Here is a 26,733-nt window from a genome sequence, read left to right on the forward strand (position 1 = left end):
TTCCAACTGGCCGACCTGGACTGACGTTGGGGGTTTTAATCATGTTTTTAATTTTTACTGGTTTTAGTGGGGCTTTGTAAAATTTAATTTCTTTTAATATTTGTATTCATTGTTTTTATTGTTTTATTGTTAGCCGCCCTGAGTCCTTCGGGAGATAGGGCGGCATATAAGTCCCATAATTAAATTAAATTAAATTAAATTAAATTAAATTAAATTAAATTAAATTACTATAAAGTGGTATATAAGTCTAAGTGCTATTGTTATTGCAGTCAAGTAAGTAATTATTTCATTCATTCATTCATTCACGCCATTGATGCATTCATGCATGCCATTTGGGTGTGGTGGTTACGGTACAATTTAGCAGTCAGGAGATCATGAATTCTAGTCCTGCCTTAAGACACACAACTAGTTGGATGACTTCAGAGCAATCATTTTCTCTCAGCCCTAGGAAAACAGCAATGGAAAACCCCTTCTGAAAATGCTGCTCCCCAAAACTGCAGAGACTAGTCTACATGGTCACCAATAGTCAACACTGACTTAAAGGAAGAACAAATAAGTAAAATTATGAAATGTCTACCTAACTTTCCCATCATTAAGAGCAATCCCTTAAGTGGGCACAATTTAATTAAAACAAACAGGTAGAAATGTGCTTGAAACTGTTTGAAAGCCTCTAACACTATGCTAAAAAAAAGTTGATTTAAAAAAAACCTCTCAATTGAAAACACTGCAGACCAGTCCAAAAATACATAGCAGTAGCAGTCTGACCAAACGCCAGAGTTTTCACTATCAGTGCCAGAAAGTTTAAAAGGCTCAGCGCCAACTTTAATTGAACAAGGAAGGAATCCCATTGCCAGGACACCAGGATCAAGAATACTCTTTTTTTTTTTTTGGGTTGTCACATACAGTAGAGAATGAGAATAATATTTATAGCCTCACCAGATTGGTGTGCAGATTGCAGCAAGACAATTAAAGCAAAGCACTTTGAACTCTGTCACTATGCAAATAGTGGCAGTTTGTTATTATTATACACTATTATAATGCTCACCAATCACTCATTCTTGCCATCTGAACACTTTTTTTTTTAAAAAAAGTCTTGTTTCTGAACTAGCATCCTATTAGTCTGGCAATATAGGCTCCTCATCTTACAGATATTTCCTTCCAGTTTGCTGATCTTCGACTTGGAATGGAAATAATTAGCATTCAATACTCCTCCTTGCCTGTACTGCAGGCAACCTCTCCTTCAAAATCACTATTCAGAAATAATGCCCAGCTTCTATTAAGGACTGGATAAACTTATAAGGAGGATGGCTAACCTGAAAAAAGATAACGGGCTTTAGACATATCATTTGCTGAAGATTCAGGATGCTAAAGGTAAAGGTAAAGGTTCCCCCGCACATGCGTGCTAGTCGTTTCCAACTCTAGGGGCCGGTGCTCATCTCCGTTTCAAAGCCGAAGAGCCAGCGCTTGTCCGAGGACGTCTCCATGGTCATGTGGCTGGCATGACTAGACGCCAAAGGCGCATGGAACGCTGTTACCTTCCCACCGTAGTGGTCCCTATTTTTCTACTTGCATTTTTATGTGCTTTCGAACTGCTAGGTTGGCAGAAGCTGGGATGAGTAACAGGCGCTCACTCTGTTACGTGGCACTCGGGATTTGACCCGCCAAACTGCCGACCATCTGATCGACAAGCTCAGCATCCTAACCCACTGACCCACTGCGTCCCTTTTTTTCAGGATGCTAGAAACCCATAAATACAGGTAGTCTTCAACTTACAACCACAATTGAATCCAAAATTTCTGTTGCTAAGTGAGACAGTTAAGTGAATTTTACCCCATTTTACCACCTTTTTGCCACACTTGTGAATCACTGCAGTTGTTAAGTTAGTAACACAGTTGTTAAGTGAATCTGGATTCCCCACTGACTCTGCTTGTCAGGAGGTCGCCAAAGGGGATCACATGACTCCGGGACACTGCAACCATCATAAATATGAGTCAGTTGCCAAGTCTCTGAATTTTGATCACATGACCATGGGAAGGCTGCAACCGTCATAAGTATGAGAAATGATCTTTAAGTCACTTTTTTCAGTACCACTGTAGCTTGAAATGGTCACTAAATGAACTGTTGTAAGTTGAGGACTACCTATAAAAACACAGCCATCTATTTCCTTTAAAAGCCTCTCTGGCTCAGCCAAACAGTCTGTAACACAGAGGTATTAACAGTTTCCATTAAGAGTCATTCCTTGATTATAATGGTATGTGGGGGGGCAGTGGTGGGATTCAGCCAGTTTGCAGAACTGGTAGCTAATTTTTTGTTGCCCAGGTCTAGAATGGACTTGTGGAAGTGGCATTCACACAGAGAACCGGTTGTTTACATATTTAAATCCCACCAGTTGGGGAGTGGTGGTGGTGTCCTTGATGTTCTCTGAGCTTGCTTATTTTCTTGCAGACATTTCATTCCTCACATTTAACATGATGGTATGCAATCATATTTACTATATAAACTTTTTTCTTCCTTGCTATCAAGCAGAGATTTCCCCAAATGATTTAAAGCTTAATCCAGTCTGGCTGGTGGGATATAAAGCAGCTCTTGATAGCACACTGTGATGTATTTGTCGGGTTAATATGACAGAATAATTGCTTGTATCTGCCAAGATTTGTATACTGTACTATGGTTAATGCAGTGAAATCAATCAAGTTGCCCAAGGAACTACCTTAACAAGTTCTATAAAAGCTTAAAGACATAGACAAGGTAGTTGGCTAAGCCCAACTGACCATCTGTAGTGTTAACCATGTCCTCTTCTGGATTATTATTATTATTATTATTATTATTATTATTATTATTATTATTATTATTATTATTAATTTTATTTATATACCGCCCTTCTCCCAAAGGACTCAGGGCAGTGAACAGGGCAAATGTATAAAATACAAAAAATACAAAAGTTAAAAGGAATTAAACATAATGCCCAGGGTAAAAAACAATGTATACAAATATTAAGAACAATTAAAAAACCCAACCCACCCCCCATCAGGCCAAGCCGGCTTGTTCAAACAAATGCGTTTTCAGATCGCATTGGAAGGAGCGAAGACAGCTCTTTGAACTTACTGTACATCTGTATACTGAGAATCCATAAATCTACTCTACTGTCTTAATTATGACGTTAGAAGTTTATAAATGGAAAACTTAATAATATCAACATATGTCAGGCAAAAATCCATCATTTGTGGGAAACAGTGGGTTTCTTGAATTTTTATGTGGACATTGTAGGACAGGGGTCTTCAAACTCGGCCCTTTCATGACTTGTGGACTTCAACTCCCAGAATTCCTCAGCCAGGCATGCTGGCTGAGGAATTCTGGGAGTTGAAGTCCACAAGTCATAAAAGGGCCGAGTTTGAAGACCCCTGTTGTAGGAGGTGGAATTCTGTGGATATACTATTGTCAAGCACCAGAGAAATCAGGAGATTCTGATTTAGAATAACAGAGTTGGAAGGGTCCTTGTAGGTCATAGTCCAACTCCCTGCCCAAGCAGGAGACCCTACACCATTTCTGACAGATGGCAGTCCAGTCTCTTCTTGAAAGCTTCCAGTGATGAAGCTCCCACAATAGCTGAAGGTAACCTGTTCCATTGGTTGATTGTTCTCACTGTCAGAAAGTTTCTCCTTATTTCTAGGTTGAACCTCTCCTTGATCACTTTCCATCCATTATTCCTTGTCTGGCCTTCAGGTGCTTTGGAAAATAGGTTGATCCCCTCCTCTCTGTGACAGCCCCTCAAATATTGGAACACTGCCATCATGTCTTCCCTGTTTCTTCTCCTCACTAGATTAGCCATGCCCAGTTCCTGTAACCGTTCTTCATATATTTTAGCCTCCAGTCCCCTAATCATCTTTGTTGCTCTTCTCTACACTTTTTCTAGAGTCTCACCATCTTTTTTATAGTGTGGAGACTAAAATTGGTTGTAGTATTCTAGAGGAAGTCTTACTAAGGCTTTATAGAGTGGTATTAGTACCTCACCTGACCTTGATTGAATCCCTCTGTTAATGCAATTTAGGATTGCATTGGCTTTTTTGGCTGCCGTTGCACACTGTTGGCTCATATTTAATTGACTGTCCACTAAGACTCCAAGATCCCTTTCACAGTTAGTGCTGTTAAGCCTGGTTTCACCCAATTTATAAATCTACCTTTGTTTTTTCTTGCCTAACTGTAAGACTTTACTTTTCTCTACATAGAATTTCATTTTGTTAGATAAGGCCCAGTGTTCAAGTCTGTCAAGATCCATCTGTATCTTGAGCCTATCATCTAGGGTTTGGGTATTCCTGCCAGCTCAATATCATCTGCAAATTTGATAAGTTCCCCTTTTATTACCTCATTTAGGTCATTTATGAAGATGTTGAAGAGAACTGGGCCTAGGACAGAACCTTGTGGTACCTCACTGCTTATTTCCCTCCATGTAGATGTAGTATCTATTATGTTGCAGGTTTGAAGAATTAGTCAGACTTGTGTGCTGTAACACTGTACTTTATTGCTAGTAACTGTAACAGAACTGAACTGAATAAACGGCTATATTTGCACTATTTATACTGCATCAACTGTGTGTCTGTTAACCACTTAAATCAAACTTCAGCTCGAGCCAGTCTCAACAGCCAATAGCGTCGAACTCTGCTTCCCGCCGGCCAGACTCCACCGTCGCTGTCCAGCGTTCTCTAACTCCTGAACCTGTCAAAACTTATAACAGCTTGCATACATTGCACCCCTTCCCCCTTTAAGACTAAACAATACTCATAATCCAATAACAATATATACATGCGTTCTTCTGCTTATTCACGCACAAAATCCGCGAGATACACCGGTGACTTGTGTGAACGATTAGATCTTCTCAAAGTTTCTCCCCTGTCCAGTATGCGGAGAACAAACTGTCTGTTTTGCTCTGGTCCTCTGGGAGGTGTCACTGTGTCAGTATTTAAGTTAGGACCTACAGTCCACAAATCCTCAGTATCTGTTAGGTAGTCGCTGTCAGTGTGTGTTGATGGACTGTCCACATGTGTGCCAATTCCAGAACTATTTTCAATGACTCTCTTCCTTATCTGATCAACGTGCCTTCTGCGTTGTCTATTCCCCTCCACCCTTATAACGTAAGACAATGGACCAGTTTGTTCAACAACCTCCCCTGGCACCCAAGGGTGACCTGAAGCATAATTTCTGGTCCATACCAAATCTCCATTGGTGAATTGGCTGTGATTCACTGGATACTCTGAGTCTGCTGCTACTCTGTCTGGATGTAGTCTGTCTAATTTTGTAATGAGTCTTTTTCCCCAGCGTAGTTCCGCTGGGCTCTTTCCAGTAGCTGTTGAAGGGTTTGAGTGTTGGTGCAACAAAAATTGTGCTAACCTGCTTTTCCAATCTCCGTGTATGATGCGCCGCAGAGCATCCTTCATCGTGCACACCATACGTTCAGCCATGCCGTTCGAAGATGGGTGGCAGTTGTTGGTATGCCTGTGCCAAGTCCAATTTGGCAAAAATGGCCCTGTCCTGAAGAGATGCGAATATGCTGCTTACCGTGGGCACCGGGTAAGCGTGTTGGTCCAATGCTTTATTGATGGAACATTTGTAATCTGCGCAGATGCGCACTTCGCCATTTGCCTTGAGTGGGGTGACTATAGGAGTCTCCCACTTGGCACTGTCAACCTGTGTAAGCACTCCCTGTGCCACTAATTTATCGAGCTCTCTTTCTATTTTTTGTTTCAGAGCGAAAGGTACCCGTCGCGGTTTAATTCTGATTGGCATTACGTTGGGGTTTAGCTTAAATGTGATGGGGGGCCCCATGTATTTGCCTAGCGATTCATCGAAGACATCAGCAAATGCCTCGCATACTGCTTTGATGCTGTGGGATTGGACTCTATTAATGCCAGTGATGACAATTCCGAGGCTTTTGAACCACTCCAAACCCACAAGGCTACTCCTTTGTCCCTTGACCACTAGGACATCCAAATACCCCAGGAACTCTTTGTACCGCACCTCCAAAGTGGCCTCCCCCTTTACTTTTATTGGGGATTTTTGGAAATCAGTCAGCAGTATGCTGGACGGTCTCAAAGTGCTCTTCTGCTTGCTCTGGCTGCACACTGTCTTAAATGTCTCATATGAAATCACTGAGACCGCTGAGCCAGAGTCAAGCTCCATGCTGCAAGGCATCCCATTTAAAGAAACAATCAGCTTAATTTTTGGAGTCAGTGACCGGCGGACCCCGTTTTTATCCTTGGCCCGCCAGCTGTTTGAATGGCTGATTGATGTTTCCTGGTACTGGCCCCAGGTATCTTTGATCATGTAGTCCTCCGACTCCATGTCATTCAGGCTGTCACGAGCCCTGCTCCGGCAGACGGATGCGATGTGGCCAGTTTTGCCACACGCTCTGCACTTGGCCATCCAGAACTTGCAGGTGATTCTGGGGTGGTTGCCCCCGCATCCGGTACACCTGTTTCGACATGGGGCTGCTGTAACCGGAACCTTTTCTTTCTTGGTTGTTTGATGAGGTCGTTGGTCATTGACTCTTCTGCGAATTGTGACAAGCCTGTGCCAAGCCTGGTTTCTGTTGGATCACGTCCACCTCCACCTCGTCACTCGAGTCACCGCTTTCCCCGTATGCAAATGCCCTGTTAACAGCCCCGCTCAAACTGGCAACGTATGCTCGATTGTGTTCTGGAGCATCTGCCATGTCCCTGGCTAGGACTTCCTCTTGGACTTCTTGCAGGGTTAGATCGGGCTTTGCGAAAAACTTCTGCCGCAGTTTCCTGTTTCTGATACCGAATATAATTCTGTCCCTCAAACGATCTTCCAAGTTTTCAAAACGGTATAGTTGAGTCGCCTGCTGTAGGCTAGCAATAAAATTGGCTGCCGATTCTCCTGGTAGCTGGTCTCTCTTCTTAAACTTGTACCTCCATGCCACAAACAACACATGAGGACTGAAATGCATGTTCAGCTTCTCCAGAAGGTCACCATAGGCAACCGCTCCAAAGGCCGTCAGGGCACATAACCCCACCGCCAGGTTATAAATGTCTGGTCCGCTGGTACAGAGGAGGGTGGCCACATTCATCCTGTCCTCTGTAATATTGTTCACTTTGCAGTAGAACTCTACTTGTCCTACGTGCGCTTCCCATAGATCCGGATGGGAAGTATCAAAGACAGGTATTTGACCAACCTGTGCCATGGCAGCAACGTCTGACCTGGGGAATGCTGTTCCTGTGCGCCTCCGCGATGCAGCAACGCTTTAGCTGATCACTGAAAGTGTCTCCAGCCGATCGAAACAGCATCCCATCCTCGTCGCCAGTTATTATGTTGCAGGTTCGAAGAATTAATCAGATGCTGTGTGCTGTAACACCGTACTTTATTGCTAGTAACTGTAACAGAACTGAACTGAATAAACGGCTATATTTGCACTATTTATACTGCATCAACTGTGTGTCTGTTAATCACTTAAATCAAACTTCAGCTCGAGCCAGTCTCAACAGCCAATAGCGTCGAACTCGTGCTTCCCGCCGGCCAGACTCCACCGTCGCTGTCCAGCGTTCTCTACCTCCTGAACCTGTCAAAACTTATAACAATGCCGGTCCCTATTGTGGTTGCAAGTCAAGGAATATCTGTATACGAATAAATGAAATTATTCTAAAAAAAAAAAACTTATAACAGCTTGCATACAGTACATTGCAGTATCATTAAGGACTACCCACTGAGTACGGTTTGTCAGCCAATTACAAATCCATCTGGTGGTCATGCTGTCTATCCCACTTTTTTAGCTTTCCAAGAATTAGTTTATGGTCTACTTTGTTGAATGCCTTGCTGAAGTCTAAGTATACTATGTCCGCAGCATTTCACTGGTCTACTAATTTAGTTACTTGGTCAAAGAATGAAATAAGATTGTCTTGGCATGAACTGTTTTGAACAAACCTGTGGTGGCTTCTAGTTATATCTTTGTTTGTTTTTAGATGTTTGTAGATCTGTTTTTTGATTATCTTTTCCAGTATCTTTCCAGGTATTGAGGTCAGGCTGATTGGTCTGTAGTAGTTTCCTGGGTCTGTTTCCCCCCCCCCTTTTTTTTGAAGATGGGAACCACATAAGATCTTTTCCAATCCTCTGGTAGTTCCCTAGCGCTCCAGGATTTTTGAAAGATATGGTACAGAGGTTCTGCGATGACATCTGCCAGCTCCTTCAGAACTCTGGGATGTAATCCATCAGGTCCTGGTGATTTAGGTTCAGCAAGATCAGACAGGTGTTCTCTAACATTTTTTGTTTATTTTAACTTTTATTTCTAGTCTGTCTTTTTCAGTTATGGTTTTGGTAATTTCTTTTTGCATGAAGACCAATGCAGAGAATGAGTTGAGCAGCTCTGCTTCCTCTCTGCTGCCTGTTACTTTGTTGCTGTCTTCTCTATTTAGTTGACTCTTTCCTTGATTTTTTTCTTGTTATTTATATGTGGAAAGAAACTTTTTTTGTATTATTAATTAATTTAATTTATTGAGATTTTTATACCGCCCTTCTCCCAAAGGGACTCAGGGCGGTTCACAGGGCATAAATATAAATAACAATACAAACATTAAAAGACAATTAAATCAATGCCCAAATTAAAACAAGAATAATAAAACAAGCCTATAAAAAACCCATGTACCCCCATCAGGCCAGACCCGCTAGTTCAAATAAATGGGTCTTCAACCCGCGACGGAAGGATCGGAGGTCTGATGCCATCCGGAGCTCAACCGGCAGTAGGTTCCATAACGCCGGAGCACCCACAGAGAAGGCCCTCCCCCTGGGGGCCACCAGTCGACATTCCTTGACAGGAGGCACCCTGAGGAGGCCCTCTCTGTGGGCGCGCACAGGGCGGAGGGGAGTCGACGCCGGCAGCAGGTGGTCCTCGAGGTATCCCGGACCCATGCCATGTAGGGACTTAAAGATCATAACCAAAACCTTGAACCTTACCCGGAAGACAACTGGTAACCAATGCAGCTCACGGAGCAAAGGTGTAACATGGGAGTACCGGGAAACTCCCAAGACAACTCTCGCGGCCGCATTCTGTACCAGTTGGAGCCTCCGAGTAGTCTTCAAGGGAAGTCCCATGTAGAGAGCGTTACAGTAGTCTAGGCGAGAGGTCACGAGCGCATGAGTGACCGTATGTAAGGCATCACGGTCCAGATAGGGGCGCAACTGGTGCACCAGGCGAACCTGGGCAAATGCCCTCCTGGCCACAACCCCTATATGGTCTTCTAAATTGAGTTGTGCATCCAGGACGAAGCCTAAGTTGCACGCCCTATCAACGGGAGGCAACACCTCTCCCCCCATAACCAAAGACGGTAAATCTTGGATTGCACCAGATGCTGATACGTAAAGCCACTCGGTCTTGGCCGGGTTGAGTTGGAGCCTGTTCTTCACCATCCAGATTCGTACCGCTTCCAGGCAACGGGACATCATGTCGAGGGCATCACTGGGTTGGTTCAGAGTGGAGATGAAAAGCTGGGTATCATCAGCATATTGATGATACCTCACCCCGAAACCACGGATGATCTCACCCAGTGGCTTCATGTAGATGTTGAACAGGAGGGGAGACAGGACCAATCCCTGAGGCACCCCACAATCAAGGGGCTTCGGAGTTGACCTCTGACCTCCTGCCAACACCGTCTGCGAACGGCCTGACAGGTAGGAGGAGAACCACCATAAAACAGTGCCTCCCACTCCCAACCCCCAGAGACGTCGCAGCAAGATACCATGGTCGATGGTATCAAAAGCCGCTGAGAGATCTAATAGGACCACAATAGAGGAATAATCCCTATCCCGAGCCCGCCAGAGATCATCCACCAGCGCGACCAATGCTGTCTCCATGCTGTACCCGGGCCTGAAACCCAATTGGTACGGATCCAGATACTCAGTTTCCTCCAGGACCAACGGGAGCTGCCGTGCCACCACGCTCTCAACAACCTTCGCAATAAAGCGAAGGTTGGAGACAGGACGAAAATTATTTAAAATAGCTGGGTCCAAAGCAGGTTTCTTGAGGAGGGGCCTCACCACCGCCTCCTTCAAGGCGGCAGGGAAGCACCTCTCACTCAAAGAAGCATTGATCACTGCCTGGAGCCAGCCTCGTGTAACCTCGCGAGCCGCATAAACCAGCCAGGAGGGACACGGGTCCAATAAACACGTGGTGGCACTTAATCTACCCATGATCCTGTCCACTTCATCCGGAGTCACAGGGTCAAACTCCTCCCAGATAATATTGGCCAGACCTGTCACTTCCCCCTCGTCAGATACTGCCCAATTGGAGTCCAGACCGGTCCGAATCCGAGCAATCTTGTCCAGCAGATGCTGATTAAACTCCTCGGCCCGTCCCCACAAGGGATCTTCCCCTGTCCCTTCATTTAAAAGGGAGTGGGTCACCCTAAACAGGGCGGCCGGGCGATTATCTGCAGACGAAATGAGGGCGGCAAAGTAAGTATGCTTCGCCGCCTCCATTTCCACAAGATAAGATCTAGTGAAAGATCTTAACTGTGCTCGGTCAGATTCGGACCGACTGGATCTCCAAACGCTCTCTAGGCCCCTCCTCTGGCGCTTCATCTCCCGTAGGTCCATGGAGAACCATGGGGCCAACCGGGACCTGCGCCGGGTCAGAGGCTGCAAAGGAACAACGTGGTCGAGAGCCTCAGAAGCAGCCCGTTGCCAGGTGTCAACCAAGGTCTCGACTGGGCTGTGGGAGAGGGAGGCAGGAATCAAACCAAGTGCCGTCTGAAACCTTTCCGGGTCCATCAGGCACCTGGGGCGGAACCACCTGGTCAGTTCCACCTCCCAGCGGTGGGAGGTGGTATGACAGAGGCCTAGCCACAGGAGATGATGATCTGTCCATGAAAGGGGCTGTACAGATGGAGAAACCCCACCCAGATCATTAAGCCACTGCCCGAAGATAAAAATAAGGTCGGGCGTGTTTCCCCCCTCATGGGTCGGGCCCTGAATTAGCTGGGTCAGGTCCATGGCCATCATGGAAGCCATGAACTCTCGGGCCACCCTCGACGTCCCCCCCAGCACCAAAAATCTGGGGAATTCCACCGCGAACCACGAGAAAGCGTCGACGGCAGAGCCGTTGCCACATAACTGGAAGAGAGGTACATGAGCAACAGGCCCAACTGACCACCGGGGCCCCACCTTAAGAGGAGGGACTCACATCTGCCTATCTGAGGGGCAGTGGCCTCCCATGGACAAAGGGCCTCCTTAACAACAACTGCCACCCCACCACCCCTACCCTCATATTTAAGTTTCCCAAGCTTCTTGAGTCATTTTCCCCTTCAGGATTTTCATCCAAGGAATCTTTCCCAAGTTCTCATGGAGTTTGTTAAAATCAGCTCTTTTAAAATCTAAGACTCTGGTATCATTATGTTCTATTGCTTGTGTTTGCATTATACTGAATACCAGTATGACATGGTCCCTCTCATCTACGGTTCCTGCAGTTTCAACTCCCTCTATCACTTCTCTGTTCGTGAGAATTAGGTCCAGTATGGCTGTCCCTCTAGTTCCCTCTTCTACCTTTCGGCTAGTCAGGGATCTATTCAGTTTCTCATTTGGTGCAGAATTAGTCTTCCAGTTGATGTCAGGGTAGTTGAAGTCTCCCATTACTATTGCAGTGTGTTTCCTACATATATTTGTTAATTAGTTAGCAAAAAGTACATCTATTTTTTCTGCTTGGTTGGGTGGCCTATAGTATACACCTATGGCAATGTCGTTCTATTTTTCTTTTATATTGACCCATATAATGTAGCAGTAGGGATGCGGTGGCTCAGTGGGTTAGGACGCTGAGCTTGTCCATCAGAAGGTCAGCAGTTTGGCGGGTCGAATCCCGAGTGCCGCGTAACAGAGTGAGCGCCTGTTACTCGTCCCAGCTTCTGCCAACCTAGCAGTTCGAAAGCACGTAAAAATGCAAGTAGAAAAATAGGGACCACTACGGTGGGAAGGTAACAGCATTCCGTGCACCTTTGGTGTCTAGTCATGCTGGCCACATGACCACGGAGATGTCCTTGGACAAGCGCTGGCTCTTCGGCTTTGAAACGGAGATGAGCACCGGCCCCTAGAGTTGGAAACGACTAGCATGCATGTGCGGGGGAACCTTTACCTTTACCTTTTAATGTAGCAGTATAGTGGTCTTTTACACATAGTGCAACTTCACCTCCTCTTTTATGGGGTCTGGTTTTTTTCTGAACAGTTTATATCCTTCTATCAGTGTGTTCCACTCATGAGTCTCATCCCACCAGGTAATTCTAGTAATTCCAATTGTATCATATCTACCTTCATGTATTAATAATTCTAGTTCTAGTTTGTTCCCCAAACTTTGTGTATTTATATATAGGCATTTGAGATCTTTATGTCTGACTCTGGATATGTTTCCCATGTCCCCTATTTGGTGTTTGAATTTGTTTTCCTTCCCATCCCTCCTTGCCTCATTTGATTTGTTTTCTAGGGGTTTTTGCTTGTAATTATGTCCTAGAGATCCTAAAGTTTGGTCACCTTCCCCCCTCAGTTTTACTTTAAAGCCTCCTAATAAGTTGAGCTAGGCATTTTCCAAAAACATTTCTCCCAGTTTTTGTGAGCCGCAGCCCATCCCTTGCCAAAAGCCCATCATGGAGCAGACTATGCTCCAGGAATCCAAAGTTCTTTTGATGACACCAACCCATTGGTTCACTTCTAGAATCCTTTGTTCTCTTACTGGATATTGACCTTTCATTGGCAGTACAGATGAAAAAACTACCTGTACACCTAACTCTTTGACCTTCATGCCTAGCTGTTTGTAATCACTCTTGTCTTCAGGTCCATTTTTATGTCATTTGTCCCTATGTGTAGTAGTAGAAAGGGGTAGTAATCTGTGGGTTTTATTATTTTTATTAGGTTCTCAGCCACATCTTTGATTCTTGCTCCAGAGAGACAACATACCTCTCTGGATTGACTGTTTGGTCTACAGATGGCTTATTCTGTTCCCTTGAGAATTGAATCTCCCATCACCAACACTCACCCTTTTTTTCCCTAGGGAGTTTTGGGGTATTTTTCTATTGATCACAGAAACACTTGGTGTTGCTACTATTTTAGGGACATTTCATGATGCTTCTTTTCTGGGTATGTACATGTTTTCTTCCAGGGACGGTCTATGAAATCAATTGCTCAGCACCAGTGGGGCTGCATCAGAGTGGGTTGGGTTGGACAGGGGTTTTGTTCTAAGTTTGTATTTTTTTTTCTATGAGTGACATGTTTCCATCTCTCATCTTCTTCTAAGGCAGAGGTCCCCAACCTTTCTGGGTTGGCCCTGTGGGAAAGGGAGGGGCAGGCATCTTTATGCGCACATGCGCGCACACAGAGGTGGCTGCGTGCGAGCGTGAATGGGGCTGTGAGCATGTGCACTCCACAAATGGGGTTGCTAGCACCGGCATGAGGCTCCCAGCTTGGCTAGCGCCCATAGGTTGAGGACCTCTGTTCTAAGGGATCAATTCTTTTAGAAGTTGTTTGATCATTATTATGTTCAATTTGGGCACATTCTTCAAGTGAATATAAAGATTTATTGCAAGCTTAAGCTCTCTACAAAAATATGAGCTACTAACAGTCAAGGGAAATGAGCAGGAATTAAGAAGGCATTCAAGATAGGCTGGACTTAGATTTCTTGTGGGTGCGCAGGAACTCGTGACTTATGATGCGTTTGACCCCTCCCTCGGGCTCAGCCTGATCATCTCCTACAACTGTGCCTTATAGCCATATAGTTTGCACCATGTGCTTGCAAACACTTCCTGGAACTTCCTGCCCTGTGTACTTTTTTTTACGGATGATCACACCAACCACTTTGTACTTGGGCAAATCCTCCAATCTGAGAGCACAAGATGTTGTCAGAATTCCAAGTGTGCCCATAATCCATATAAATCTAATTTCAATTTATCACAGACATAGGTGATTTTTGGAATTTATATCACAGAACTATAAAGTTGGAATGTGCCATACATTTAGGCAATCTTTGCTCAATGCAGATCCACTAAATCAGGGGTGTCAAACTGCCAGCCTGCGGGACAGATGCACCATGCGGAAGTCACGTGGTGGCAAAACAGTCCCGATGCGTCGTGCGACATCATGTGACATCGCGAGTTTAGCATGTCTGCACTAGATCAAAGCTTCCCAAACTTTTTTCTTCATTATCCAAAATTGCTTACCAGAAAGTCTCATCAAACTTTGAGGACAAGTTTTAAGTCCCTTCTTTTGGCACCTTCAAATTGGTCACTGAACAGCTGCTCATAACTCAAGGACTACCTATATTATAAAAACAGTACCACTGAATGTCAACAAATTACCATTGGTAATTTCATTGATTTTTGTCTTAATAGGAACAATTTGAGAGGTTTTAGAATATATTTTAGTGCAGAGGGCAATCTTTAAATCAATTTAAATGTCCCTGTTGTAATGGATAACGTGTTTGTGTGTCGGTACTTGAAAAAAACAAAAACACTTTTATCCTATTTAGATTAATTCATTTGGTTTGGGAAGCACTGCATTAAACCATTTATGGTAGATGACGTGCAGCCTCTGTTTGAAATTCTCTAGTGAAGTAGAATGTCATGAGGTTGCTTGTTTCACTGGTTGAGAGTCTATAATCAGGGGTAGGCAACCTTGGCTCTTTTATGACTCTGGGAGTTGAAGTCCATGAGTCATAAAAGAGCCAAAGTTGCCTACCCCTGGTCTATATAGTCAGAGAACTATCCCGATGCTCACAAACTGCATTGGTTGCCAGTTGTCTTCCGGGTGAGGTTCAAGGTGTTGGTAATGACCTACAAAGCCCTCCATGGCATGGGTCCAGAATACCTTGGGGAGCACCTGCAGCCGGCGTCAACTTCCCTCCGCCCAGTACGCTCCCACAGAGAGGGCCTCCTCAGGGTGCCGCCGGTCAAAGAATGCCGACTGGTGGCCCCCAGGGGGAGAGCGTTCTCTGTGGGTGCACCGGACTTATGGAACCATCTTCCGGTAGAGCTCCGGATGGCGCCCGACATCCGGTCCTTCCGGCGCGACCTTAAAACCCATCTCTTTAAGGAAGCGGGCCTGGCCTGATGGGATGGGGTGGGTTTGTTATTATGACTTTAATTTTAAATTTGTACTATTTGTACTATGGGCATTGTTTAATCATGTTTTAATAATTTTAACTTTTGTATTTGTCTTTTACGTATTGCCCTGTTAACCGCCCTGAGTCTCTTGAGAGAAGGGCGGTATATAAATTAAATAAATAAATAAATAAATAAATATTATTATTATTATTAATATGCTGCTTGACAATCTGTTCAAAGACTTTGCCTAGGACAGTTCTGTAGTTTCCCTAATTTGACTCCTTCCTTTTTTGAAGATGGGGATGACATTTGCTGTCCAGTTTCCTGTAATCTCAAAGGTTCTCAAAGATGACTGAGGTGCTTCTGTGATCACCTTCACTAATTCTTTTCGGTATCCTAAGATGTTAATGCTATGGAGATGCTCAGTCATCCAGGTCATGGTTGTCCCAAAGATGCTTTTTTTTTTTTGAAAGGCAGCCGGACTTTGTTTTTCCTTCAAGACATTTTGCTTCTCATCCAAGAACTGAAAAAGCTCCTTGGATGAAAATGTTCTGTACCAGCCTGCTACCGGCCCTGCAGAGAAGGCAGGGACAACCCCTTTACAAACGGCAAGAGGCTGGAATTACGCCTGCCAAATTTATTCACATAAAACAGAGCAAGACAAGACACCAACCATAAAACACGAGCTAAGAAGCAGGAACAATTCAAGCAGTTGCCTTCAGCAAACCAGCCCTCCCACACATTCCCCTTAAATACAGTTCAGGGCGTGGCCTCTCTCTGCCTCCTTCCGAGGTGCCCCATTGCCTTCCTCTGTTTACTCCTGACTGACTGCCTCCTGCGTCGGGCGTCCTTGAACAGGGCCAGCTGTGGGTCATCTTCATCCACGCTGTCAGGCTCACACAGCTGGGTCTGCATCGTGACCAGATGAGAGGGGCCTTGCTGGGGGCTCTCATCAAGCTGTCCAATCCCCTCAGCAAGCTCTTCAACACCCCCCTCCTCCTCCTCTGAGTCGTCTGACCCAACTGCCGAACCCACAGGCTGACCCTGAATCACAACAGAAAAGAGAAACATCTTCAAGGAAAAACTAAGTCCGGTTGCTTTTCAAAAAAAGCATTTTTGGGATTGGGATGCTAATCCATCTAGTCTAAGAAACCTGAGTTCACTGAAAATAAACTCTTATCTTTTCCCTTCTCACCATCCGCTTGATAAGATTTCATTTTACCCTTGTGCTTAACAACTACAGGTAGCTTTGGCTACTCTTAAAAAGTGTGGAGTTTGAAGAGTCAAATGTGACTCTTAAGGTAGCCCCACTATTTTCAGGCTTGCAGAAAAGCATGCAAAAAAGGGTTACCTAAATGATTAGTTCATGCAAATCTGGAACATTTTTTCTATCTCATTTTCAAAATACATAGAGCCTGATAATGCAGTAGGTTCCTCAGATGTGTTTTATACATTATGGGAAGTTTTTTTTTCGTTTGGTTAGTCTGCTATCAACTGAATTACCTAAGCTTAATATCACTAAAGTCAATACATAAGTGACACTGGATATTGGCCTGACCTGCCAATCCCAGTACTACTGCAGAAAAGGAGTAGAGGCTTTAAGGCAGGGGTGTCAAACTCAATTTCATTGAGGGCCGCATCAGCATTGCGGTTGCCCTCAGGGGGCTGAGTGGGTATGGCCAGGGTGGGCGTGGCCTACTGGGTGGGCGTGACTAGAGTGCGTATGGCCTACTGGGTGGGCGTGGCCAGCTCTACATCGTTGGCATCAAGGGTGCCTATGGGGGCCTGGGCAGGAGTGGGACAGATCTGAGGGTCCCTGGCAGGAGGAGGGTCTCTGGGCCAGGGCCAAGGCAGTGGGGGCCATTCCCTCACTGTTTCCAGGATGGCTTCGTGGGCCGCATGTAACCACTTCGCGTGCCGCATCCGGCCCCCGGGCCTTGTGTTTGACATGTCTGCTTTAAGGCAAGAGTTCCAGACGGGACTTACAATGAGATCAGTTCTTGGTCCCATCATATTATTGTTAGATTATAGCTGCCTTGGGCAAAATCATCAAGGGCAACAGAAAATGGACTCATCGCAAGACTAGCTTGGCATAGCACAAATCCATTCAACCACTGAAAATGTTAGCTCTACCTTTGTCCCCCAAACACCTTCAAAAATAAGTCTTCTCAGTTAAGTGAAAATGGGAAGCTGCCTGTCACTGTAGAAAAAGCCAGCCAAGGAGGGCACAGAGGGGAGAAGGCATGGCAACCTGTAGCATTTATTTTAAAAGTAATACAAAGCCCTTCTTTCAAGATGAGCATGAATTTTGATGAAAAAGTGGAAGACCTGAAATCATCTTATGCTAGCAATAATGCACACCAACTATTTTTATTGCTACTTCACGTGCATGCATTTACAGCTCTTTAGGGACACAGCAGCAGAATAGCAGCAGAAAAGGCTGGCTAGGGACCAGATGACAGCGTCAGTCGAAAAAGCCAATAAGTAGCTTTCTGTTTACACTAACTACTGGATTCCTGATTTCCCCTCTCATATAAAGGATGAATAGGCTTTCCTTCTCCAGAGCTGAGAATTTTTACTGCTTAGTCATGGTGATATACAGCTAAAAAGGTTCCATTTTTGTCTTTTGCATATTGCAATGAATTAAGGTCATTTTGAAATTGAGGAAATTAAGTTTATTGATTATATCTTGAACTATATCTAGGCATCTACCCTCAGCCCCTCAATTGTACAGACTTCACTTTGGAACTCACATTGGAGAAAAATCTGAGAATTGGTCCACACACCTAAGAAAAGCCAAGTCTACAGAAACAGAAGATTGATTTGGGATCTTAATCTTTGATGGCAGGAAAATATACAGAATAAATGTTTAAACAAATTATACTGGTTCAAACAGGCTGAAAAAAATCAAACTCATAATCGTAAATCACTAAAATGCTTTTGAATAATCTAGAACTGTTCACCATGCTAGGGCATACCAAAGAACCAATATCAACAACAATATCAGGGAAAGAAATAAAAAAGCCTTCAATTTAAAGCAAATATTGTGGTTATGAAGTCTGCATTTTAGGTCAAGCAAAAATCTCCACACTAAGTTCAATTCTTGATGAATTCATAGATATAACCATATAGTTTTCTTGGCAACAATATGGAAGTGGTTTTGCCATTGCATCTTCTGGGATGTTCTGTCAAACTTCCAAATGAAGGCTATCAAAGTGGAAATTCTTGATGATATGCCATTACATTATTAGCCAAGTCTGAATCTGCTTAACCTGCCACCAGCTACGGTCAGTCAACAGTGCTGTAGTTTACAGAAAACAAACCATGGTGTAAGAAAAGGAACTCTTAAGATGGGAATATGTTTGTCTGGCAGGCTAACAAACTTGCATTCACATGGATATACGCACCACTGTCTCACTCAATCCTGCACAGTTCTCTTCATCATGATTCATGACATTTCTGCATTTGGAAACATCACCAGTTTGAGTAAGACAATATTAGCAAGATAGCAAAGCCACATCTAATCCAATTGGCTACCTTCTGTTTCACAATGACCAAGTCAGGCCCAAGCTCTAGCATACTTCCCTGAAGGCAAAATGTGTATTTGTTTTTTCAGTCCACTTTTCCATGCCAAAACAATAGGGACTTGCTTCGAGTCACTGCCATCAAGCCAACCTCCTGATTCCAGGCAGGAATACATTCTGGATCAGATCAAAAGAGCCTTGGTGGAGCAGTGGGCTAATGCCTCCTTAAGTAACACCAGCTGCCTGCAATTAGTGCAGGTTCGCATCCCACCAGGCTCAAGGTTGACTCAGCCTTCCATCCTTCCGAGGTAGGTAAAATGAGGACCCAGATTGTTGGGGGCAATTAAAGCTGACTTTGTAATAATGCCGCTTGGGGGGGGGCAAAAGCCCTAATAAGCAGGCATATACATAGAATGAAGGGTACTGCTAAGCTTGTAAGCCGCCCTGAGTCTTCGGAGAAGGGCGGGATATAAATGTAATAATAAAAAAAAAGATGAAAAGCCAAATGAATCCAGTTACAGAAAAAAGGATAAATGCCAACTCAGTGCCTAAATAATGATTTCCAGCTCTTAAGTAGCCATTTCTACAAGAATGGACCAATTTGAAATAATAAATAATCAGTAGGCCCAAATTAGGAGGTAGGTATCCAACAAGTCCGTTTGAGGAATAGCTACTTAATATAAGGGGGGGGGGGCCTGGAAATGAGGGGAGAGAATCCCAGCCTGTTAAAAGTTTATTTGTAAAGTTACAGTCCTCTCAACACACTGGGAGACTGAGAGATTTAATTTCTTAAAAGAGGAATATTAATTAAGAGTAAGAGTCCTCCTCCTTTGAGGATGAAGTGACAATAGGCAGTCTTCCATGAGTTTTAAATAGATGCCAGCTTTCCCATTTCCCTACTAGGCAATGAAAGGGTTTGCTTGTTAATGAGGCTGCCATGAGAGGCCTCTCTCTTAAACTTCAGTTTAAGCAGAGGTACTTCCTTCCAGCTGCAATTTTTTTCCTTTTTTTTTCCTTTCAAACCTTCAATATCCATTTTATTTAGCAGCCTGCTTCCAAAAATGGACAATCATAAGTTTCCAGAAAGGTCATGATAGGAAGGACCTCCCTGTTCTTTTAATCCATAGCATCGATTAGTCACAAAGTGATATGGAAGCTTCCTAATTCCTCTGCAGCTACTAATGACAAAGATCTGCCTACTCTCTTTATTGAAAATATTTTGTCTTATGGAAGGGGGGGTGTACAGTATTTAAAAAATAGATCTTTTTTTGTCGTATGTAGCCGTCTTCTCCCCAAATCAGAGCGGCATTCTATCTATAATAGTTGAGTACTGGCCTTTATATCTTTCTCAAGATGGATGTTTTACAATCCAGATAGGAGAATGTGGACCTACAGTATGAGGCAGACATCACCCAGTTGGCTTACATGGCTAAGGAGGGACTGAAACTCACAATCTCCTCTTTCTAGCCTTTGTGCTTGATGCTTTGCTGTTATGTTTTTAACATTTTTAATGCATAGTTTGCAGAGTGACTGGCCATACTAAATAACCCAGATTATGATTTGTTCAACAAATCATGATTAAATCAAATTTATCACACTGTATGAACCCAGGTACTGTTTCCTCCAACTGGCAGGCTATTCTGATGATTAGTTCCTAGCTTTTAATCGTAGGTGACATGGATTAAATTTGGGGTCATCTATATGTAAATTAAATCTGCTGTCTCTAAGCTCTGGGCCTTTCATGGAAAGCTACCATCAGTACATTGAACTGGGGACCCTCTCATTAAAGACATAAAGGAAAGAAGCTTTTATTTTTTTCTCTTCATAAATTTGTGAACTTCCCAACCATATTCCTCCCCAGTCATCTTCTTTTCATAAACTGAAATTCACTAATACTTTAATCTTCCCTCACAGAGACAGGCAAATGAAAGTTGCCATCCTTCAGCCCTGAATAATTTATAATTTAAAGTGTAGAAAAAGCAGGACTGTTTAATATCTCACAAGCAGGCATCACATCCATATTAAAAGCAGGGATTTTTCCCCCCAGTGCAGCATAACCTAGTGGTTAAAGTACTGGGCTTATACTGTAATAGGAGACCTGAATTCCCATTTCACTACAGTGATTGGGGACAATCACTGAATTAGTTTTATAGATGTTTCAATTGTGTGCCTATGATTTAGTTTTTATTCAAGATGCTATGCTAACCCAACAAATGGATTGAATCAGTAACCATGTTTAGTGTATTGGGGAAAATCAGCTGCTCTCTCTCTCCGTCCAAACTATTTCACAGGGTTGTTATTGGGAAATAAATGGAAGTGGACTCCCCACCCATGTAACCTCCCTTAGGGGAATGGTGGGATACAACTCTAAAAATTAATGTACAAAATGGCACCACACCTGCCATAAAAATGGTTATAGCAAATCTACACTTTCAGCAAGGATCTTCATTAGGGCCCCTTTGTAGATGCCAAATATAGGTAATCCCCAAGTAACGAGCATGAATGCTCGTTCGAAGTTACATGATAAGCGCCCCCTAGTGCTTACGAGCAAGTCCCGAAATTACAAATATTGCAGCACCACGGCAGTCGTTCGCCCTTACGAGCAACCGCAGAGGCCCTGCAATATTCACCCTGATTATTTCCTGCCTCCCCACGCCCGCCCAGGTCTCTCTCCCTAGGCACCAGGCCTTCAATACTCACCCTGCGAAAATTGAGATCCTTCGCTTTCTTGGCTGCTCCAGGCCTTTGGTGAGTTCACAGGGAATGGAGGCCTAAAGTAACGCAAGACCATGTGAGATCAGTGGGGTGAGATCTCATGCTACTGATCTTGCGTGATCTCATGGTACTTTAGGCCTCTGTTCTCTTCAACAGAGAATGGAACCAAAGCCGGGAGATGCTTCTGCATGCTGCCAGAGGCGGGACTGGGATGTCGGGAGGCCTTTTCCAGGCTGCTGCTGCCCGGATCTGAGGCTGGGTTTGAGACATGATAATGTCTCAAAGGTGCTTTTTCAAAAGACAGCTGGACTGTTTTTTCTTTGAGAAAAAAAATGTTTTGCTTCTCATCCAAGAAGCTTCATCAGTGGAAGCTTCCTCAATGAGAAACATCATCATCTTCCTCAAAGGAAAAAACAGCCCGGTTGCCTTTGAAAAGGCACTGAGACAACTATGATCTGGTGACTGAGAATCTCTATAGACATTCACATGATAATGCCTATGTTTAGCAGACAAAAGTATAGTTGCCCAGGCCACAGAACTTGTGGGAAAATATCAAAAGGGCTCTAGATATTCAATGCACACATGTGAACTGTGAGGCAGGCAGCATATAAATTTAAGAAATAAACAGATGCTTGGTTTTATTGGCTTGTGTAGCAGATGGGATGGGGGGGAAGGGAAGCCAGACCGTATTGAGCTGCTTCCTTTCAAAAGTCAGGGTTTCTTATTGAAAACAAGCAACTTGGTTGCAGAATAAAATCTGAGGAATAATGCTACATTATTTACAACTGCAAGCTGCAGTCATAAGTTGTGCTAATTCATAATGTTTTGTAGGGACATGTTGCCAGGGGTTATAAAGTAGTTTGTGGCTTAGCAAGGGAGAAAGCAATCCATGGCTCTCCAAATGTTGATGAATTCAGGATTCCTCATTATTTGCTCCACCAACTTGATTATAATATTTCAGTGCGATCTGGAGGACCACAGATTGCAGCAGCATATCATGCAGATCCAGCCAACTGTGCTTAGACTTTGTTTACAGCAAAGACAGACAAGATCAGTTTTGATCAATATCTGGAGGGAGCTATTGGACACTCATCCTGGAAGAAGGCAATAGCAAAATATTTCTATAATACTGCAAACTACATGGAAAACTACTTGCTCCAACCTCATAAGAGGACCATTTCTATTTGTAAAATCAGAGCCTCCTCTTTTCTGCCTTGCATAAAAACTTTAGAAGCCTCTTAATAATCAAGCCAAGTCAAAGGCATCACTTGAGGTACAGTTCTCCAACCTCATTAAATTGGTGGGCACATTTACAAAATGGCTGCTGAAGGGGTTAATTCACAGAACAGTTGCCAGCATGTCCAGAAAAATCTTGACCAAAAAGTTGTCCTTGATTTTATGACACACAATTCTGTGTAGTTTTCTGGCAAGACTTTTTGGAAGTGGTTTCCCATTGCCCCCTTCCTAGTACTGAGAGAAAGCGACTGCCCCAACATCACCCAATTCACATTGTTCTCCAAGGCAGGATTAGAATTTATGGTCTTCCTGTTTGTAGCTTGAGGCCTTAACCACTACAAACTGGTGCTTATCTGCTTATTTTCCAGTCAAAACATAACAATTTTTTCCTATGTTGCATATGTTTCAAGTCAGCAGTTTCATATTTGCATTCTGAAGCAGAGAATTATTTTTAATTTGCCATTTTATATATAATCTCATCTGTTGTTGCCTCTGTTGAACTGCCATACAGGGATCTCTTGTACATCCTCAGCAGCAAAACCAGAAATGAATGATTCCTTAATCTTTTCTGCAATTTCCACTTTCCTCAGGTTAGTCAGATTCTTTTTTCAAATGTAATTAAATGGGTTTTTAAAATTGTCTTAATTACCTTTTGTATATAGCTGTCAGTATATTATCTTGTATCTTGTTTATATTGCTTTTGCCAAATTTATAGGGGTTTTGTACTAATCTGGGAAAATTTCCATTATTTGAAGGAAGATTTCTTCTAACAGCTTCTTGGATTTTATATGGCATCTCTCCAGAGCTAGAGCACATATTCCTGACCCAGAAGCACTCTAGATTTAATTCCAAATATGTGCTTCAGTATCTGAAATGAAATCAGTCTGTAACTCTTTAAAGGAGCCACATTTTTACCCTACATCAGGGGTCTTCAAACTTGGCCCTTTTATGACTTGTGGACTTCAACTCCCAGAATTCCTCAGACAGCGTGCCTGTCTGAGAAATTCTGGGAGTTGAAGTCCACAAGTCATAAAAGGGCCAAGTTTGAAGACCCCTGCTCTATATTATGTGGCTGCCCTCTAAAGCAGGGGTGTCAAACTGCCAGCCCACGGGCCAGATGCATCATGGTGAAACTGCGCCCAACTCATTGCCGGCAATGGAAAAAAAGTCACGATACGTCGCAACATGTCACGTGACGTTGCGAGTTTGTCACCCCTGCTCTAAAGCTATTACAGGATCCTAGGAAATGATGCAGCTGCTTTGGATGATCATTAAAGACAGATCCAACGTAGAACTATGGAGAAATTTCCTGACAGTGAGAACGGTTAATCAGTGGGATGGCTTACATCCTGAAGTTGTGGGTGCTCCATCACTGGAGGTTTTCAAGAAGAGACTGTACAGCCATTTGTCTGGAATGGTGTAAAGTCTCATGTCTGAGCAAGGCATTAATTAGAAGACCTCTAAGGTCCCTTTCAACCCTATTATTTTATGTTCTATGTTTAAAGAGTTGTGGACATATGCTATAGTATATGTTATACTCCTGACAGTTCAACCTCTATAGCAGGAGTGTCAAACTGGTGGCCCGTGGGCTGGATGCATCTTATGTAGGCCATGCCCACCCTGGCTCCGCAAAGGCAAAAAAGTCACGATATGTCACGATGCATCACATGACGCGATCAAGTTTGACACCCATGCTCTATAGTTAGACTGTTTTACTATTGTATAAATCTTACCAGAAAGATTTTCCTTATATTTAAACAAAATCTAGGTAGATGCACCTCACAACTGTTACTTCTGATTCTAGTTTCTGTAGCCATGAAAAACAGTTCTTGACATTCCTTCGTTACTTCCCTTCTTGATCCTGAACCCAATTATCATGTCTGCCTTCATTTCTTTTTTTCCAGATTGAATATTCCACATTTCATTCCATAATTATGTTTACTCACTTAGATAGAGGCACCTTCTATGTGCAAGTAGGCTTTGTTACATAACCAAACATCAAGAGGCACCAACTCACTCAGGTAGCAAGCAGAATTGTAGCAATTACGTAACAATTTATCTTTATCATTATCCAATCAAAAATAACATTCCAATATGTATCCCCACTTCATTCCAAAATTTACATATTTTTTATAAATCAACCCAATAGATTTATGAATAAATCAATCTCCTAGGCTGCGTGTTAACAAAGTAATTTCATGATTTAAGCCATGCTTGGTTGGTCTAACCAGCAGTGAAATTAACAATCTACTCCTAGTTATCTGTATGAATGTACAATAGTAATATTGCATGTATGTCCATGTCTTCCAATCCTCTATTAAGTCACACAGGATTTTCAAGAGAATAGGGTCTGAACAAAATTAAGATAATAAAACAGGTTTTCTGGGAGAGAACACATGCCTTTTGTCCAGTTTTGATAGCACCCAGTGGTGCTATCCATCTGCTGCATCTGCAGTTGTTAACTGAATCACACGGCTGTTAAATGAATCTGGCTTCCCCCATTGACTTTGCTTGCTGGAAGCCACCTGGGAAAATCACAAATGGTGATTCCGTGATCCCAGGATGCTGCAACCATTGTAAATATATGCCAGTCTTCAAGCACACACATTTTGATTACACGACCATGGGAGTCGTAAGTACAAGACAGCAAATCACTTTTTTCAGTGCTGTTACAACAGCAACACTGTTATGACTTTGAAAGAGTTACTAAACGAATGATTGTAAGTCAAGGTCTTCTTGTAAAACCAAAGTGTAGTGGATCCTCTCCCTTGCTTCATCCCACTTCTCTCTGTCTCTATAACTGTGTTCATACGACAGACAGACAGACAGCCATCGTTAAGTGAACCTTGTTTCCGCCTAATTTTTCAGGCTTCTCGTTACACATAGCCCCTAAATCAGCTACACTGGCTAGGTTAAGGCAGTATGGTAGGCTATTTTGCAGTTGTTAAGGCTAGGTGAATCCAGGCCATGGATCACATTTCCACCACTAATTTATACATCAGAAACCCACACTTTCAGTTCCAGGTCTTCGTTTGCTCCATCCATCCATCCATCCATCCATCCATCCATTCATCCATCCGTTCGTCCATCCGTTCGTGATCTATCCATCCTCCTCTTTGCAACTCACCCCACCGTCTGGGAAAGGCTTTCCCACCCCCGCCTCCCGAGCACACAGACAGGGGCGCTCGCTGGAAAGATACTGGAAGGAAGCCCACCCACCCACCCCTTTGACCCCATATCTCTGCCCCTCCCGCCAACAGGGGAAAGAAGAGCACCCCTCTCGCCCCCCCCCTCAGAGATAGATACAGGCGCAGCCCGCTTCGGAAAAACGAGAAGGTAGCCACTGCCGCCTCCCCCGCCCGTTCTCCTCCCAGCGCTGTCTCGCTCGCTTTTCCCTTGGATGGGGCGTCCCTCCGGATTGCGAAGAAAAGCAGCTGTCGGAGACCAAGGAAGGCGGAGAACCTCCTGTTGGCGCGCACGACTCGCCGTCTTGGCCGCCTCGCCATCGCCTTCTCCCCCTCCCGCCAGCGGGGAGACCCTCCAGCCTCAGCCGTTCGGTCCGAATTACTCACCGTGCGCAGCTCCTGCGTCCGGTCCTTCATCGCGGTCGCTTCTCCTGGGCTGGGCTGCTCGGCTCTCCGGCACCGGGCGGGCGGGCGGGCGGGCGGGCGATCAGGGGAGGAGCGGAGAGCGGGCGGGAGGCGGCACATGCGCTGGAGCTGGCGCGTCGGAGGCGGCGGCGGCCCCTCCTTCCGCACCCACTTGACGGGGCTGCAAGAGGCCACGGTGTTGCGGGGGGGGGGGAAGGATCCTAATTCCACAAGCTCGCGACGGATTCCGACTTGCACAGTCGTTGCATTTGCTCAGCGATGGGTAGTTCCCGCCTGAACGTTAATACAGGAAGTCCTCGACTTACAACAGTTTATTTCAGACATGTCAAACACAAGGCCCGGGGGCCGGATCCGGCCCGCGAAGTGGTTTCATGCGGCCCGCAAAGCCATCCTGGAAACAGTGAGGGAACGGCCCCCACTGCCTTGGCCCTGGCCCAGAGACCCTCCTTCTGCCAGAGACCCTCACATCTGTCCCACTTCTGCCCAGGCCCCCATAGGCACCCTTGATGCTGATGTGGCCCTCAATGAAATTGAGTTTGACACTCCTGGTTTATTTAGTGAAATTAC

The 26,733-nt window shown here is 44.3% G+C and overlaps 1 protein-coding gene across 1 annotated transcript in view; it reads right to left on the reverse strand.

Moving 5' to 3' along the window:
- Window positions 1-26,157, reverse strand: part of STX1A (syntaxin 1A) — a gene marked incomplete at its 5' end in the record, with an annotated part of 59,932 nt that extends 33,775 nt beyond the window's left edge. Inside the window, one exon of the mRNA XM_083376512.1 lies at window positions 26,128-26,157. Coding sequence (XP_083232638.1) covers window positions 26,128-26,157 — 30 coding nt within the window. The remainder of the gene's footprint in view (window positions 1-26,127) is intronic.
- Between the last annotated feature and the right edge of the window lie 576 nt (window positions 26,158-26,733).

Source organism: Vipera ursinii (genome assembly GCF_947247035.1).
Source record: "Vipera ursinii genome assembly, chromosome: 1".
NCBI classification, from domain to species: domain Eukaryota; kingdom Metazoa; phylum Chordata; class Lepidosauria; order Squamata; family Viperidae; genus Vipera; species Vipera ursinii.